This window comes from Neofelis nebulosa, chromosome 15, assembly GCF_028018385.1.
Source record: "Neofelis nebulosa isolate mNeoNeb1 chromosome 15, mNeoNeb1.pri, whole genome shotgun sequence".
Taxonomy (NCBI): domain Eukaryota; kingdom Metazoa; phylum Chordata; class Mammalia; order Carnivora; family Felidae; genus Neofelis; species Neofelis nebulosa.
Genome location: NC_080796.1, coordinates 46,025,921 through 46,043,645, shown reverse-complemented (window position 1 = coordinate 46,043,645; position 17,725 = coordinate 46,025,921). Strand labels below are relative to the sequence as shown.

The 17,725-nt window shown below is 37.9% G+C and overlaps 1 protein-coding gene across 8 annotated transcripts in view; it reads right to left on the bottom strand.

The window, feature by feature from the left end:
• Positions 1-17,725, bottom strand: part of CAMSAP2 (calmodulin regulated spectrin associated protein family member 2) — a 116,876-nt gene that overhangs the window by 83,395 nt on the left and 15,756 nt on the right. For 7 of the 8 annotated variants that reach the window (XM_058701628.1, XM_058701630.1, XM_058701629.1 and 4 more), the window contains exon 2: positions 10,091-10,350. The exons of the other annotated variant lie outside the window; for it this stretch is intronic. In XM_058701628.1, the coding sequence (XP_058557611.1) occupies positions 10,091-10,350 (260 nt within the window). The remainder of the gene's footprint in view (positions 1-10,090; positions 10,351-17,725) is intronic. 8 annotated transcript variants of the gene reach the window in all.

The window sequence follows — 17,725 nt, the reverse complement described above, 5'->3', positions numbered from 1 at the left end:
TGCTGTGATGTGCTCTCCATTTAGGGTTTCAGAGATTCTCAGTAAACAATCCAATCAGCCCACCATACATCAGGTATCTTCACCCTTAGATAAATCAGCAATGGCCAGGAGCAGGGTCAGAAGTATATACATGGTCTCTGGAGAATTAAGAAGTTGTCCACCATCCCATTCGTCTAAAACATCTCATCTTTGTGGCCAGAAATTAGCACTTCATTTACTGAGCCCTTATGAACCTGACACAATACTTGGGTCAATATGATAAATATATACAATATGTATACTAAAACATTAAGTTGTGCACCTTAAATATATGCAATTTTTGTCAATAAAGCTAGATAAAAAAGGGGAACTACAAAATATGTTTCAATATATAAAGAAGAAAATGGATTTGATATAAGAACAAAACTTGAAATATAATGAAAATATACTGAACGTTACAATATTTTTCATTTCACATGTTTTTAAAAACTTAGATATTGTAACTTCTATTTTTCTTTTTTTTTTCTTTTTTTTATTTTTGGGACAGAGAGAGACAGAGCATGAACGGGGGAGGGGCAGAGAGAGAGGGAGACACAGAATCGGAAACAGGCTCCAGGCTCCGAGCCATCAGCCCAGAGCCTGACGCGGGGCTCAAACTCACGGACCGCGAGATCGTGACCTGGCTGAAGTCGGACGCTTAACCGACTGCGCCACCCAGGCGCCCCAATAACTTCTATTTTTCTAAACCAGCATTATGAAAACGAATCCTAAAATATTTTTAAAATAAAAACAGTATTTTGCAAAGTGAATCACTCTATTTCTTAAAATATGTAACTTTATATGCCAATGGTCACTAAATGAGATACATCACTTATATAAGAAAAGAGTACCTGCTATGGTCTAGATATTTGTATTCTCCCCAAATTCTTAAGTTGGATCCTAATGCCCACGGGAATGGTATTAAGCGATAAGGCCTCTGGCAGATGATTAGGTCATGAGGGCAGAGCCTTCATGAATGGGATTAATACCCATATAAAAGAGGCCCCAGAGAAATCCCTGCCCTTTCCACCATGTGAGGACACAATGAGAAATTGGCAGTCTACAACCCAGGAGGACTTCACCAGAACCCAACCTGCTGATCTTTGATTTTGGACTCTCTAGCCTCCAGAACTGAGAAAAATTAGTTTGTTCTTAAATTACTCAATCTATGGTATTTTTGTTACAGCAGCCTGAACAGACTAAGACAGTCCCCTTAGTGACCAAAACAATCTCCTTTTCCCCCTACTACTCCTATTCTTGGGATTCCCCTTCATTGCTGCACAGTCTCTCACTGTTATGACATTGTACTTCATGCTGACATTCTCTGCAGACCTCCCCAGAATCAGTGCACATTATAATCGACAAGGACAAGGAAAAGTATGGCAGCACAATTTATCTGTAGAACAAGTATTGGGTTAGGAGTCAGGAAGACCTGGGAACTATCTCTGCTCTGTCACTAACTAGCTATTTGATCATGATCTGTTCACTTCCTCTTTCTATACCTCTTTCAGAAGGAACTAAATAAGAATCGATTAGGGGTGCCTGCGTTGCTCAGTCAGTTAAGTGTCCGGCTTCAGCTCAGGTCATGATCTCGTGGTTCGTGAGTTCAAGCCCCGCATCAGGCTCTGTGCTGAAAGCTCAGAACCTGGAGCCTGCTTTGGATTCTGTGTCTCCCTCTTTCTCTGCCCTTCCCCTGCTCATGCTGTCTCTGTCTCTCAAAAATAAATAAACATTACAAAAATTTTTTAAAAAAAGATCTATTAAACAAATCCATCCATAAAGTCTCCTCACTTGTCAAAAGGAGATGATAGTAACTGCCCTATCTTTTCCGTTACAGAAAAAACAAAAATGTAAATGCATTATAAACTATTAAGCACCATAGAAACAGTAGCTTTTTTTTTTCTTTTTTTTTTTTTAATTTTTTTTTTTCAACGTTTTTTTTTTTTTTTTATTTTTGGGACAGAGAGAGACAGAGCATGAACGGGGGAGGGGCAGAGAGAGAGGGAGACACAGAATCGGAAACAGGCTCCAGGCTCCGAGCCATCAGCCCAGAGCCTGACGCGGGGCTCGAACTCACGGACCGGACCGCGAGATCGTGACCTGGCTGAAGTCGGACGCTTAACTGACTGCGCCACCCAGGCGCCCCAACAGTAGCTTTTTTTACCTGAGGTCTAAGTGACATATAATAGTATATTAGTTTCAGGTGAGGTGTACAACATAATGACTCAGTATCTGTGTATATTGTGAAATGATCACAATAAGTTCAGTTAACAACTGTCACCATACATAGTTATGTGGAATTTTTTTTTCTTGTGAGAACTTTTAAGATTTACTAACTCAGCAACTTCCAAATACATAATATAGTATTATTAACTGTAGACACCATGCTGTGCATTACTTCTCCATGTCTTACTTATTTTATAACTCTAAATTTGTACCTTTTGATCCCCTTTGCCCCTTTTGCCTACACCCTACCTGCCACTTCTGGTAACCACCAATCTGTCCTCTGTATCTATGAGCTTCTTTGTTTTGCTTTTTGTTTTTTTAGATTCTACATACAATCTCACTTGTTTTCCTACTTGTTAGCCTGGCTGGACTTTTTGAAAGGTCATGTGGTATAAATGTTATAAACACGGCTTTGGAGGCAGCAGACACAAGGTTTAAATCCTACCATCATGCTTTATCACCTATTTGGCCTTGGGCAAGTTAATGCACCTTTAGGGGTGTTAGTTTCCTCACCTAGACAACTTGTAGCCACTTCTCTCACATGTTGCATTAACAACTGACATTTGTCAAATATGCTCAATTCTGCTAATCCCTCATTCCATCCTCACAAATCTGCACCTTCGGTCCCATCCCAGTTCCATACTGCAGCTCTTTCAATCCCACATAACCCCTAGGGCAGAGATCATCCAACTCCTTCACCAGTGTCTAACCTAGTGTACACAGTAGGAACTAAATATCTATTAAATAAATGAATTCCTATCTGTGCTCATGGTAAATATATAACATAAACTAAAAAAACAGCAAGATAGTCTAACAAAATGCAGATCAATCTTATTTCATTTTCTGTATATACAAAGACTCACTTTCATTTACGTACAACCTTTTTTTTTCCCCAATGGTCACTAAGAAGAAAAAAGAAACAGGACAAAACAGAGTCACCTCTATCTTTCTCATCAAAAATAAGAGATTTAAGATTTCTAAACTACAAAGCCGTCCCTTTACTTGTTTGTTTGTTTTTACCATCATTATATGAAAATATCAGGGTTCAAAAGCACCAGGAGCAACAGAGGATGGAGAAGCTAACTAACATCTAGACCCTCAGCCTCCCAGAAGAGAGTGAAACCAAGAAGCTATTTTTTCTCAGCTTCTAGTAGTTAATCACCAACTAGAGTTGATACAAAGGATAAAATCTTTCTGCTGGTCCTATTCTGGCTTCTCTTTTCCTTCATTTCCCAGCTCTGATGAGTCAAAAATCTTCTCTACCTTAAAAATGCTTCTCCCAATCAAACTGTCTTCTGCATCTCAAAGGCTTCTGCTTTAGTTCAGGTCTCTGGTTATTTTAACAGCCTCGTAAGTGCTGTCTCTTTCACAATACCACCAGAGTGAAATTCTGTAACACAAATCTGATGGTATCCCTTCTGGTTTAAAACCTTATACTGGTAGCTCCCTATCATTTCCAGGATAAAGTACACACTTGGCATGACATAAAAGGTCATTCATGCCCTGTCCCCATCTAACTCTCTGGTCTCATTTCTCATCATTCTCTAATACGTACCCAATTTCTAAAGCTACAATCAAACAAACCCCTTGCTTTTCCCTAAGCATATCATGATGCTCTCACATTTCCTTTTAACATCCTGTTATATTTTCATATATACCACCTTATAACACGCCCTTCATGTGCCTACCTAGTAAATTCCTTCAAAACTCAGCATAAGAGTAGGACGAAGTTTGCTGCCTCTATACTCCTAAAATATATGTATTATAATTTGATTATTTTTCTATAATTCCCAGTAGAAAGTAAGACCCTAGAGGACAGAAACTCTTTTTAATCACAGTAGATAATACACAGTACATAGCAGAAGCTCCATAACTAAACTAAATAAGTTAATAAAAGGCCTGAATGACTTTAGTTTTATTATGAATATAAAAGGTTTTTGTGAGATCATCTGACAAAATAAACACCAGTCATCAAGTTATTCCTACAAGAAAGTAAACCTGGAGTTCTAAATAAATTACTACAAATAAACAATAATTCAAACATAATAAACATGGTTATGAAATATCAAAAGATAACATGACCTGGTAACTATGGTATATATAATATGTTACCTAGAAATAATGGAATCCAAATTAGGTACGTGATTTTTGGGAAAGAGAAAATTGAGATCCAGCACCACAGGTAAATTTTAAAAACCCTTTTCACCAACAACTAGGAGCATTTAAAATAATTTTTCACAGACAAGTTCTGCTCATAACTTTGCAAGGCATTATACAAGGGTGACTAGAAATTAATATCTCAACTACTATTGTAATGTTACATTTATATAATCCTCTTCCTCTAAAGCACAATTTCTAATCTTCTTAAGTAGGAGGAAATTTTTTTTAAGCCTCTACGTGAGTAAATTACACTGGGTTCCAACAAATGATGCCACCATGGAAATCCATAACAATAGCTCCCAAACAGGTTCAATATGTTGGAAGGGAGAAAGGCAGAAAGGAAGACAAAGAAAAAAGGAACAACACAATGTTCCTGAGACCAGCTTCTCTGTTCTCAACACCTTTCATATGTCCAGCAAAAATAATGGTAACTAGGTAACTTCCACATTCTTAAAATCAAGACACTCATATCCACCCAGACAGGCTCTGTCATAACTCTGCCTCATCATCTATTAACAGTCAAACAAGTCAAAGGCTACAGTTACTCCCTACCAGAGGAAATTAATATAACCTTCAAGACAGGAACAGAATGGGTAAGTTACTTTGAAAAGAAGCATGGACAAATAACCAAGATTTAAACCACCAGTCAGATTTCCTGGTAGCACACCATTTCTACTTCCTTCTTCCTCTCCACTTTCTACTTTCCTATTACCTATTCCTACTATCGTATTCTAATTACCTCCCCATTATCCAGGCAAAGACAATCAACCAATAAAATACACACACACACACACACACACACACACACACACACACACACCACATGTAGTACTTAAGAACTAGGATTTATAGTTAAAACAGAGATGGTCTGAAGACTGCCTTCACTGGTTACTATGATTGCTCTGTGACCTTACTTAGGTTCTCAAAGCCTCAGTTTCTTCATCAGTAGAACAGAGACAATATATTTTCCTGTTAGGGTTATCCTAAGAATTAAATTATGTGAGATCAGTATATAAAGTGTAATCACACTGCCTGACACAATAAACTAAATAAAAAGAACCACCAGAAAGTCTGAGAAGTGAACAAGTATACAGACAGATGTAAGCAAATCAGAAAGATCTGAGAATTAATAAACTGCAATATTTTACACTAAGTTGACACTATAAGAGCTCACAAAGTATTCCACAGTGTTTTGCAATGTTTTATTTATTTACTATAGGCAGAGAAAAAACAAATCAACAAAGCACCACTACCATCACCACCACCATCAACAAAAACCAAAGAAAAAAATACGAAAACTTACATCCTGATTTGTAACCAAAAAGAAAATTTAAAAATCCTTAACTTCAGCTCATAGCCTCTTCATGATCTAACCCCAACCTATTTTTTAGCCTCATCTCACTTTTATGTCTCCATGCAGTCAACACTGTAACGTGCAATACAGAACCTAATTTCACACTTCAAACTTGAGTCAAACAACTCCTTCAACCCAGTTACCATTCTTACCCCATCCCTTTTCCTACCTACTGAAACCCTATTAGTCATTCTGTCCCAAGATGCCCTCCCAGATCCTCCCTAGCAGAAGTCATCACATCCACCTCTCAGTTCCCTGTTGCTTAAACTTACATTTAGAGCACCTACTTCATGCTAATGAAGTTTTCCTGCAGGCTTCTTTCTCAATGTCATTCAAGGGAGACATTAATGGTCAGCTGAATACAGACCACAAAATGTGGTAAAACGAAATAACACCTCTTAACATACAGAAATATCCTTCTTTAGGGTAAAAAAATATTTCTATCATCTTTCTATGTTTTAACCACAGCTTCACTGCCCTTCCCATTACAATAAAGCAGTTTAATGGCTAGCAGCACAAATGTACAACTTTTTAGCTTATATTTTCTAAATATCCAAAAATATCCATTATAACAATACTGACACTTCATGAGAGAACATTTTATGCCTTACTTATCAAGTGGCCTAACAGCCCACTCTAATCTCCATTAGGCAAATAAAATACTCAATCTTTTTTTGGTAATCATTAAAAGAAAGCAGTTCAGGGGCGCCTGGGTGGCTCAGTCGGTTGAGCGTCCAACTTCGGCTCAGGTCATGATCTCACGGTTCGTGGATTCGAGCCCCGAATCAGGCTCAGGGCCTGGAGCCTGCTTCTGATTCTGTGTCTCCCTCTCTCTCTGCCCCTCCCCCGTTCATGCTCTGTCTCTGTCTCAAAAATAAATAAACATTAAAAAAAAATTTAAAAGAAAGCAGTTCAAAATAAATTTTGCTTATATAATGATTGTTCCAAAACAAGATTTGACTAATGTTATTTTGCAAGTCATACGAAAATCAATCTCATTATTTCATACCACACATACTATATATACAGATTTACTTAATTGACTTTTGCAAATATCAACTCTTATTTCCCACATATGCAAAAATGGTTGGAAAACTGATTCACAATCAAGAGTTTGATTTGTAACCAGGCTAGACAGCTAGGTAAACATGACTTCAGATACTTAATTGCACAAACTTACTTCAGATTATAGCACTGTAAATTAGAAAGTCACAATTCTAGTTCATACAGATTCTAAGTTTAGTTTTACTACTACATAACAGTTCTACCTTAGGCAAATTACTTAACCTCTCTAAATTCTAAGTATCACATATACAAAATGACCCTGGGTTAGATAAAATTTCACATAAATTCTTGATCATAACAATCACCCACAACACCTGTTTAAAAATACATATCCAAAATCCTCTTCTAAACGTCCTAATTTCACAGTTCTGACAAGAGGACTGGAGAACTTAGTCAAAGTTCCCAGGTACTCATGTTCCTCATCATTGGGAAGTTTTATACATATACTGGTTTCTGATTTCTAACATTCTTTCTGGCTATAAAATTCTGTGAATTTAAGATTTTATGACACTGATCAAATCCCCCAGCCCAACCTGATGATACTGAATGCAATTCACATGCAAATTCATTTTGCTATGGAAGAAAGTTCAAAATCTTCTCTGTACTCTTGTCTTTTTCAGCATTTGGCTCCATTTGCTATAATCCCTCAATTTTCACATTATCCTAAATACCAGTACTTATTTTGACAAATAATTTGACAGATAACATGATTTGGGCTACAATACTTTTGGTTGAAGGATATTCCCCTATGATTTTAGTGTATACAACTCCTCCTCTGGTAACCATTCAGTCATACACTTAATGCTGATTCAAACACACATTAAGGTCAGTTCTCAGAACAGTATGCATTCTAACACTGTGTATATTCTTTTCATTTGTGTCTTACAATATTTATAACATTCAACAGGCAAATCATAACTACAATCCCTTCTAACAATCCTACAGATGATGATTATGTGCTGAATGAATTTTAATACATTATAATTATTAACTGGCTTTAAAGCAGTTCTGAAATACTTTCCCATTGATGTAAATATAGAAGAAAACACTTTAAAGGTTATACTCTCAAAACAGGTCTATAAAAGCACTGTGATAAAGAAAAGAAAAAAAAAAAACATGTTCTCCAACATGTGTTCTCATTTTTCAAAAAAAAAAAAAGGCATTTTTCTCAATCTTCACCTACCCAAAATTAATAAAAACTGCTTAATCAAACTTGCCTTCTAGTTACGTTGATACTTTTGCTACCACCATGCAACTCTTTTCCCAAAAGTCTGCAAAGCAACATACAGAGATAAAAAGACCCCAAAAGCACTAAGATAATTTGGAGATGAAAGTGGGGGGCAGAACTGGCAGTCAATACACCCAGTGCAATTAAACACACCATTTTTCATTATACTTCCCAAAAGGCAGGACAAAGAAGGAAAACTGAAAGTTACTGCTCTCATCACTCTAAAACAAAACAAAACAGTTTCTTAAAGAACAGTCTTTAACAGTACTCAGAGACATTTTCTCACATACATTTTAGAAAAATGGTAATATAATATTACACTGTCATCAATCAAAATTTCACAGCAACGGAGAAGCTTTAAATCAAATTGTGACAAAAGCTGAAAGTATACACCTAAAACACAGGTCAATAAAGGTGACACTGTAAAGAGTCAAGATGATGTAGTCAAATATGAAGTGTCCTAAAAACCCACAGAGAGAAGTTAAAAGCAGACAAACAGCAATTCTGTATCACTTAAGTCACATTCCTTAAACACTATTTCCTGCAATCAAATTTAAATGTGTTCATAGCTATCACCAGGATCAATATAGTGTGAAATAAACCTGATGGTAATGCAACTGGCAGTCTTCCAAACCCCTCATTTTTTAATAGATTGTACAAATACCTTCATATTTTATCTTCACATGCACAAACTGCACTAAGAAAATAATGTAGAAAATGTTAAGTTTGTTTCTTTCTCATTAAAGAGGACCTAAAATACAGAATCTATCCTAAGGACAACTAAGTTACCTGACAGATCAAATGGTGTCTGAAAGGGCAGCTACTAAGCAAACACAGATTCACAAAGTCATTGATGTGCTTTAAAATGATCTACTTGTCCTTGAAATAATGGAAGCGGAAACAATCATAGCAGGAGCTTCCAATCCGTGCAGTGATTCTGGAGAGGTCAAACGTGAGGTACTGCGAGGACACTAAGTGGAATTCTGCTCACCCCTAGTGCTGGCAAACCATTCACATATGTGATATGGACACAAAGCACAATATAAAATTCAGAGGGTAACCCACGAGGTGAATGTAGAGTCATCAATGCAAGTTGAAAATCTTATATCAGCTAATAAACATTCTTAGTTATCCTTAATAATTCTATTATGAATCCATAAATTTATTAACTAAATTTTTCTTAGGACGTTATTTGCTATTCCTCTTAAGTAACAAAACAGTTTTGTTTTTTTTTAAAGAAGGAAAATAGGCAGAAAGTAGGTCACCACCTCATTTAGTACTAGATTTGGTAAACGAATTTTTGTTCATCCTTCTTCAACTTCATAATTTCATATATTTCTAAATATATTCTTCTACATATATCTCTCCCTTTCTATTAGTCTCATATAAGAGCATGATTTAATCAAATGTGTTTTTCCTTCTAATACCCTGCTTGATGGTGCTCAGCGTTTTGTGAACTTAGGCGAAAGTAGCACACCAAACTGAAGCAACATACAATGAACCTAAACTTTGAATTTGTCTCCAGAGACTCATGACAAAGCTCCTGCATGCTTGTCCCAGGCCAGCTTAGAGAGCGTCATTCTGTATGTTGTGCACAAGAATGTATTATTAGTCATTAAATAAACTAAAATATATATGATATGCAGAAATTCACCAAGAGGTCATTCAAGCATGCAAATGAACACTCACAAATCTCATCTCTTTCCTAACGAGAATAAAATCAAGGATACATTTTCTATCTCCTCTAAATAGTCTCTATGATGGGAAAATTAAATTTTTAAATTACATAAAAATCACTTTAAAGTAGCTGGAAAGAATTTGTTTCTCCTGGGTATCAGGATGACACCAAACATTCCAAAATAGTTTATTAAAATCTTCCTTCATTTGGAAACGAGGTTTATAAGAAAATGTTAAGTTTTTAAACTCTAGGCAGAGAAGACAATCCAATCTCAAAACATAATTTCCTCCATTTTACAATACAATTCACACTCAAAAGTATACACTTCAAACTAAGTAATCTTGAGTATACAAAGACTCACCATCTGTATGGGTTTCTTGTGCAGATCTCGTTCAGTTACCAGTTTTTCTTGGTCAGTTACATAAAGACCTTTCTGCGCTAAAGCCTGGATTACAGCATCATGGCCCAGAAGGGGTTTCGCAGCATCACTCTTGAGAATGAGACTCCCAGCACGACAGTATAGTTCAGCCGAAAGAAGCAAATTAACCACGGGTGGTTTGATGTGTTCCTGGTCATACTGATCTGTGTAAAATGGTTCTCGAAGTTCCTCTGGCACATTTTCTATAAAGATTAAGGGGGGAGGGGGGGAAATTCTTACAATATGTTTATAAAGAAACACAATTTAATAATTATTATGTCGAAGATTCCTTCCAAAAATAACAATACCCTTTAACTGAAAAGGTAATTTATTAGAGCTTGGCAGCTAATCTGGAATGGAAAAGAGAAATTTGCTTTACAGAAGATATTGTTCCGAGTATACTCTAAAACAAGATTACAAAGAAAGAAAAAGTTTTCTAAGTCTAATGACTCTGGGGAAAGTATTCCCACATGCACACTCAAATCCATAGAATGTGATAAAAGATTCCTAAAAACTAATTTCAGCGAATACTCTCACATACAAGCAGTCAACCAGAAAACGCACTCTAACGGCTATTACAGGGGAAGCTAGGCCTTGCCAACTGACAGCATAAAATCACTTAACTGAAGTTGTATAGCTAATCACTTGCAAAACAGAAGCTGCCTAACTTATTCTCTCCCTCTATGTCAGGCTCTCTGGTCTCTCACCCTTCTTGCTTAGCCTGATGAATCTATTGAGGGGCAGTTACAGCTATAGTTTACGGGAGAACTACTCTCAAAGATCCCTTAAACTAAGGGTGCCTGAGTGGCTTAGCTGGTCAAGCGTCCAACTTCAACTCAGGTCATGATCTCATAGCTTGTGGGTTTGAGCCCTGCATTGGGCTCTGTGCTAACAGCTCAGAGACTGTAGCTGCTTCAGATTCTGTGTCTCCCTCTCTCTGCCCATCCCTGGCTCATGCTCTGTCTCCTTCTCTCTCAAAAATAAATTTTTAAACGTTAAAAAAAACTTTTTTTTAAATCCCTTAACCTACAGGCACCTAGGTGACTCAGTTAAGTGTCCAACTCTGGACTTCAGCTCAGGTCATGATCTCACAGTTCATAAATTCGAGCCCCATGTCAGCTTCTGCACTGGCAGGCAGTGTGGAGTCTGCTTGGGATTCTCTCTCCCTTCTCTTTGCCCTTCCCCCCACCCCCCTGCCCAACTCTCAAAAATAAACAAACTTTTTTTTTTTTTTTTAATCCCTTAACCTAGTAAATCACTGTTCTCTCCGCCTTATCACTCTCCATCTTACCCCAAAAATCCCTCCTGGACACCCAACTAATACATTCAGTGGAGACACAGAAAGGAGAGTCTACAAATGGGACATGAGAAGGAAACCAAATTCGTCTGAGTTTCTTTTCTGCTAGCCATTTCCCTTGAAGAATGTCAAGTCCCACTCTCCCAACATCTACTTCTAAATCAACCTCAGGAGCTGCTTTTGCATCTGATGGCAGCCAGATCACTAAAAAAGCAAGACAAACAAAGCACTTCTTACTGTTTAACAAGGTATCTTGCCTTCCTCTTCCCACTCCTTACCTGTGAGCTGTGCTCTTAATCAAAGCCAACACAAGAATGAGGTTTGTCTTCCAAAAGTAAAGACAGGCATCTAAGTTAAAAGTTAACATGGAGCTACAATCATAGAACCTGATAGGTCTGGCTAGTCTGGCATGACACTTAGCCATTTCCTTGCCTGCCTTCTCTTTGAAAAGTGAGGTTTTGAGGCCAACCATCCCCCATCACTGATTTTAGGAGTCTTCTGAATAGGCAGCTTTAATATAAGCTCAAAATAAGCCATTGTACTAATCAAAGTGAACATTTTTTAAATGTATTCACAAAGTATTAGTATACTTCTTAGCAATTTTCATCCTAAAGTTTTTGAAGAGTTCCTATTATTTAGAAAAATATTTTCATCATGGGGTGCCTGAGTGGCTCAATCAGTAGAGCATATGACTCTTGGTTTCAACTCGGGTCATAATACCCGGGTCATGGGATTGAGCCCCTCATTGGGCTCCACACTGAGCATGGAGCCTGCTTGAGATTCTCTCTCCCTCCCTCCCTCTCTCTCTCCCTCCCTTCCCCTCTGCCCCTCTACCCTGCTCATACTCTCTCTCTCTAAAATAAAAAAAGAAAAGAAGAAAAATATTTTCATCAAATATTATAGTAATGATTGCATGTTCATTTTATATACCAGCATGGTTCTGAGGAAATCCAAGGAATTAGAAATAATCCGTACCTTCAAGAAGCCAATAATGTACAAAAAGACTAGACAGACAAATAAAGTTAAGCAATTCAGAAACAATGAATGATTGAGCACCAACTGAAAGAAACTAAATGCTAAATGAACAACTGTTCTAAATGAATAATTAAGTGCTTAAAGTTCAAAGCAGGAAGCATCATACTGGGCTGACTTGACTTCATCTTAAAGAAATCGGATAGGAAAAATAGGCAGAATTTGCTTAGTCAAAAAACAAAAGTCTATCTAAACAAAGGGAAGAGCAAGGAGAGAGAGGAAGGAAGGAAGGAAGGAAGGAAGGAAGGAAGGAAGGAAGGAAGGAAGGAAGGAAGAAGGAAAGAAAGAAATGATGTGAAGAGATACCAAACTGAACAATTTGGGTGGAGAAAGGCATTCATGTAGGATAGGAGTAAGCAGGAAAGCTGTAATGGGAGGTTCAGATAAGACAAAAGTAATATCTCTTTTAAACACATATATAATAGCCAAACATTTATTTAATAGCTAACAAGGAATTACTTTTAGTTTTAAAGAAGAAGACTGATATGACGTTTGGGGACAAATAATCTGGTCTTCAATACTGATGGAGGTAAATATCAGACATAAATAAGGAAATGAAGTCAAGAATAAAAGACATAAAAGACTGCTTAGGGGTGTGCCTGGGTGGCTCAGTCGGTTGAGCACCAGACTTCGGCTCACGTCATGATCTCAGCTCATGGTTCTTGGGTTCGAGCACCGCATCAGGCTCTGTGCTGACAGCTCAGAGCCTGGAGCCTGCTTCAGATTCTGTGTCTCCCTCTCTCTCTGCTCCTTCTTGGCTCTTTCTCACTCTCTCTCAAAAATAAATAAATGTTAAAAAAAAATTTTTTTTAAAGACTGCTTATAAAACAAACCCAAAAAGGACTCAGGAATAAAGCAAAGGGAGGGGGTGAAGATGGCAAAAACCATTAGGCCTGGGTTACCTGGGAAACAGTGGCATCATTAATAGAAAAAAGAAAATCAGGAAGCACTAATTCTGGAAGCAAGATCATAAGCTTGGTTTTAGACATGCTGATTAGAAACGACAGCAAAAATATCCAAAAAGCAGCTGGGGATATAGGACTCTGGAAAGAGGTCAAGAGTAGATGTATCAATTTGGGATTTTGGTGACATCTAAAAATATCATCCTCATTTAATAATTGAAAACACTTCTTCCTTCACAGCCACATTAACCAGTAGTGAGCCAGCCTTAATAGCTGCCTCAGCGTGATACATAAGCCCAGGTATAAACTACAGAATACAGTACTGGTAAATTAAATTTAGCATCATAGGAACTGAAAAGAAGCTATTTAGTAGTACAACTCTAAAAGAGAATTTATTTAAGGTAATTATTATAAAATGTAGGCCTAGTAGATTTTTATTTACTGTAACAATAAAGAAAACGACTTATATAGGTGACTTGGTATCTAAACATTAGGTGTGCAAAGAAAAGTGACTACTAACATCATCAGGATTACAAATTTCTCTACCATACCTGTACATCTACCTAACATTCATCTATTGCTTTCACTAATCTTTCTAACAACTTGGTGAAAGCGGTGAAAACTTGGTGAAATCAGACAATATGCAGATATATATTTAGAATATAGTAACACTAAGGACCTTTGTGTGTCAAGACACTGTCCTAAACATGCTTTCTGTCATTCAATATTAACAATTCTCTTACCCCTATTTTATAGATAAGGAACCCAAGAAAGGTTATCTTGCCAAGGGCACACAGCTGATAAACGCAGTCCTAGCTCTAAGCCATCTAGCTAAATAGCTTAAAAAGTAACAATGGTTGGGCGCCTGGGTGGCTCAATCAGTTAAGGGTCAGACTTCAGCTCAGGTCAAGAACTCGAGGTTCATGAATTCAAGCCCCACAATGGGCTCTCTGCTGTCCATCAAGAGCCCGCTTTAAGATCCTCTGTCTCCCTCTGTCTCTCTGCCCCTCTGCCACTCGCTCTCTCACAAAATATATATATATTTTTTAAATAACAATGGTTGGCCAACATCACAAGGCTAGACGGTAGAAGACGTGCAGCTGGGGGCTACTTCCATTTTATTATGGAATACCCACAAACCCAAGTTATGAAAGTGTAAGTTTTAAAAAGATCCCAAGGCAGGGTGCCTGGGTGGCTCAGTTGGTTAAGCATCCAACTTCGGCTCAGGTCATGATCTCACAATTCATGAGCTGGACCCCCACAACAAGCTCTGCACTGACGTTGCAGAGCCTGCTTGGAATTCTCTCTCTCTCCCTCACTCTCTGCCCCTCCCCCACTCATGCACATGTGTGCTCACTCTCTCTCTCTCTCTCAAAATCAGTAATAAACTTAAAAAAAAAAAAGTTTAAAAAGATCCCGACACAAGAAAAAGGGAAAAGATCCACAGCAAGCCAAAGAATATTACAAAAACAGATTTTCCCACCCCCCCCAAAAGAATGCAAAACTGCATACTGAGTAATATAAAATAGGTCACTTTCAAAAACAAGTCTTAAAGAACTAAACATGCTTAAAAGACGACTTCAAAAATGTCTATCATTTTGCTAACTATACAAAACGAATTTTTTTAAGTTTGGAACTATAGCACATTGTGAAACAAATGAACTGAGACAGCATTTTAGGAAACAGACAAAATCAAAGATAAAAGGTTTCACCCTCTCCCTCACCTCCAGAACACAAAAGGTAAGAAATTAATGCTTAAGGAATGGATGAGTGAATCACCACTCCTAGAATTGCAAAGGATAAGAGACAAGTTTTTCTTGTGTGCCAGGACTTAAGCAGAACTTACCTTAATCGTATCATAAATCCTAACTAGATCTAAGTTTTGAAATTAACAATCACCTGAAATGCTTGAAGTACAAGTAAAGGGAGTAGACAGTAATTTACTCAAGGCAATTTTCTATAAAGATGGGCTAGTTACTAGTTGCATACATATGCCAGCAAATGATACAGATTTCTTTAAAACAATGAAGAGTAGAGAGGTAAGAGGGGAATGCATTTCAGAAATTATCATAATGCTCGGTCATGTGAATATTGCCTTATTTTCCAAACCTAAAAAATTATTTCTAAAACAATTACTGAGAGAGAACTAGTGAGTTTCAAAAACTCCAACTGAAAATAATCCATAGACCTTGAACTTGAAATTAACCAAGACCTAAAAATGATCAATAACATGAAAAAAAAAAAAAAACCCGACACTACCAGTAATCAGAGAAAGTTATAATGAGTCATTTTTTTACCTAAAAAAATGGAAAATTATTTTTAAAACCCACTATTGACAAAGATGTGCTAAAATGAATACCCTTATACATGACCAGAAGGCAAGGACCAGGTCTATCTTATTCACCAGGATATAAATCCCCAGCACCTAACTTAATGCCTGGTACATGGTAAGCACTCAATACATACCTGATAAATGAATGAAAATGTTATTCTTTAAAAAATATTAGTCATTAGTCTTGTCCTAAAACAACTCTAATATTTCAAAACTCCCCTCAACTCCCAGATTCTGTGCTAATAATCATAATTCATTCTTTGCACCTGTTTGGAAAACTTTAAAGTTATCTCCTAGGCCACACTTTACTTCTGCAAAGAAGTAAAACGCTCAAAACCAAACCTGTTTTCAGTTAACCTACATTCACTACCATTAGGAGGCAGCATGATATGGGGTACCTGGGTCGCTCAGTCGGTTGAGCAACCAACTCTTAATTTCGGCTCAGGTCATGATCCCAGGGCTGGGTGGGGATTGAGCCCCATGTCAGGGGCTCCATCTGGGGCTCCGCACTGAGCATGGAGCCTGCTTAAGATTCTTTCTTTCTTTCTCTCTCTCTCCTCCCCTTGCTCTTTTCCCCTGCTCTTTGAAATTTAAAAAAAAGAGGGGGTGGGGCAGCATGATATAGTGGGGAAAATTGGGGCTTTGGGAAAAGTATGGGCAATGGAGTTTAAAAGATGAGTCTGAATTTTAGTAGTTACTTGCTAGGGGATTTTGAGTGCACTAATTAACTTCTCTGAGTTCAAGTTTCTCCATATTTTGCACACATACCAGCTCCTCCTCCTCCGGCTTCAACTTCCTCTCCCTCCCCCAGCCCACTATGCTCCAGACACCCAAGTCTTTCTGTTGCTACAGCATGCCAAGTTCACGCCTTTTGGTCTATGCGCTCGCTATTCCCTCTGCTTCTAACATTCCTCAATCTAACCTTCACATAGATAGCTCATTCTATTCAGATGACAGCTAAATGTCACCTCCTCAGATATACCCTCCCTGACCACCCAATCAGTCATCCTATTTTAATTCTCTATATAACAGCTATTACTATCCTATAATATATGTTTGTTTATTTCTGCCTCTTTCCACTACAGCGTAACCTCAAGGAGAGCAGGATACTTCTTTATCCTGTGTCACTAGTGCCTAGAGTAATAGTGCCTGGAACCCAGCAGGCATTCAAATGTTTACTAAAAGAATGACAAGTACCTAAACACTGAGCTTTGCCTTCAAATGAGATGCCAATTAAAAGTGAACTCCCTCGGGGCGCCTGGGTGGCGCAGTCGGTTAAGCGTCCGACTTCAGCCAGGTCACGATCTCGCGGTCCGTGAGTTTGAGCCCCGCGTCAGGCTCTGGGCTGATGGCTCGGAGCCTGGAGCCTGTTTCCGATTCTGTGTCTCCCTCTCTCTCTGCCCCTCCCCCGTTCATGCTCTGTCTCTCTCTGTCCCAAAAATAAAATAAAAAACGTTGAAAAAAAAATTAAAAAAAAAAAAAAAAAGTGAACTCCCTCTACCCTTCCACTTACCAAATGATGTGTTAAGTGCTGTTCAGCATTCCTGAGCTTAAATTACCTCCTCCACTCCTCCCACTACCCTGTGAGACTAAAGCACCTCTTCCAAGCCCCAGATCCTTATAAGCCAACTACCCTACCCAACTCTTCACTTGGATGTCACAAAGAAACCCCAAATTCAAAATGGGTGCCAAGTTTCTCACTGACAAGGGGAGCTACAAATATAGGAAGGGACTAGAAATGAACTAGAAAGACTAGAACGAACTCTGTGGTGTTGGGACTAAAATGCCAAGTGTCAGTTTGAACACATGGTGTTATGCATCCATCTATATACAGAAAAAGAAATATATTTACTTTATGCTATGTATGCATATGTGTGTTTCCTAGCTCTGTCTGCTAAACTCTAGTAGCAATCAGCCTAGCACCTATATCTTGGTTAAGGAAATGTCCCTCTGGCTAAACATCTGTCCTTGGGGGCTACCTAGATGCCAACTGGTTTCTGGGTGCCTCCCGGGCA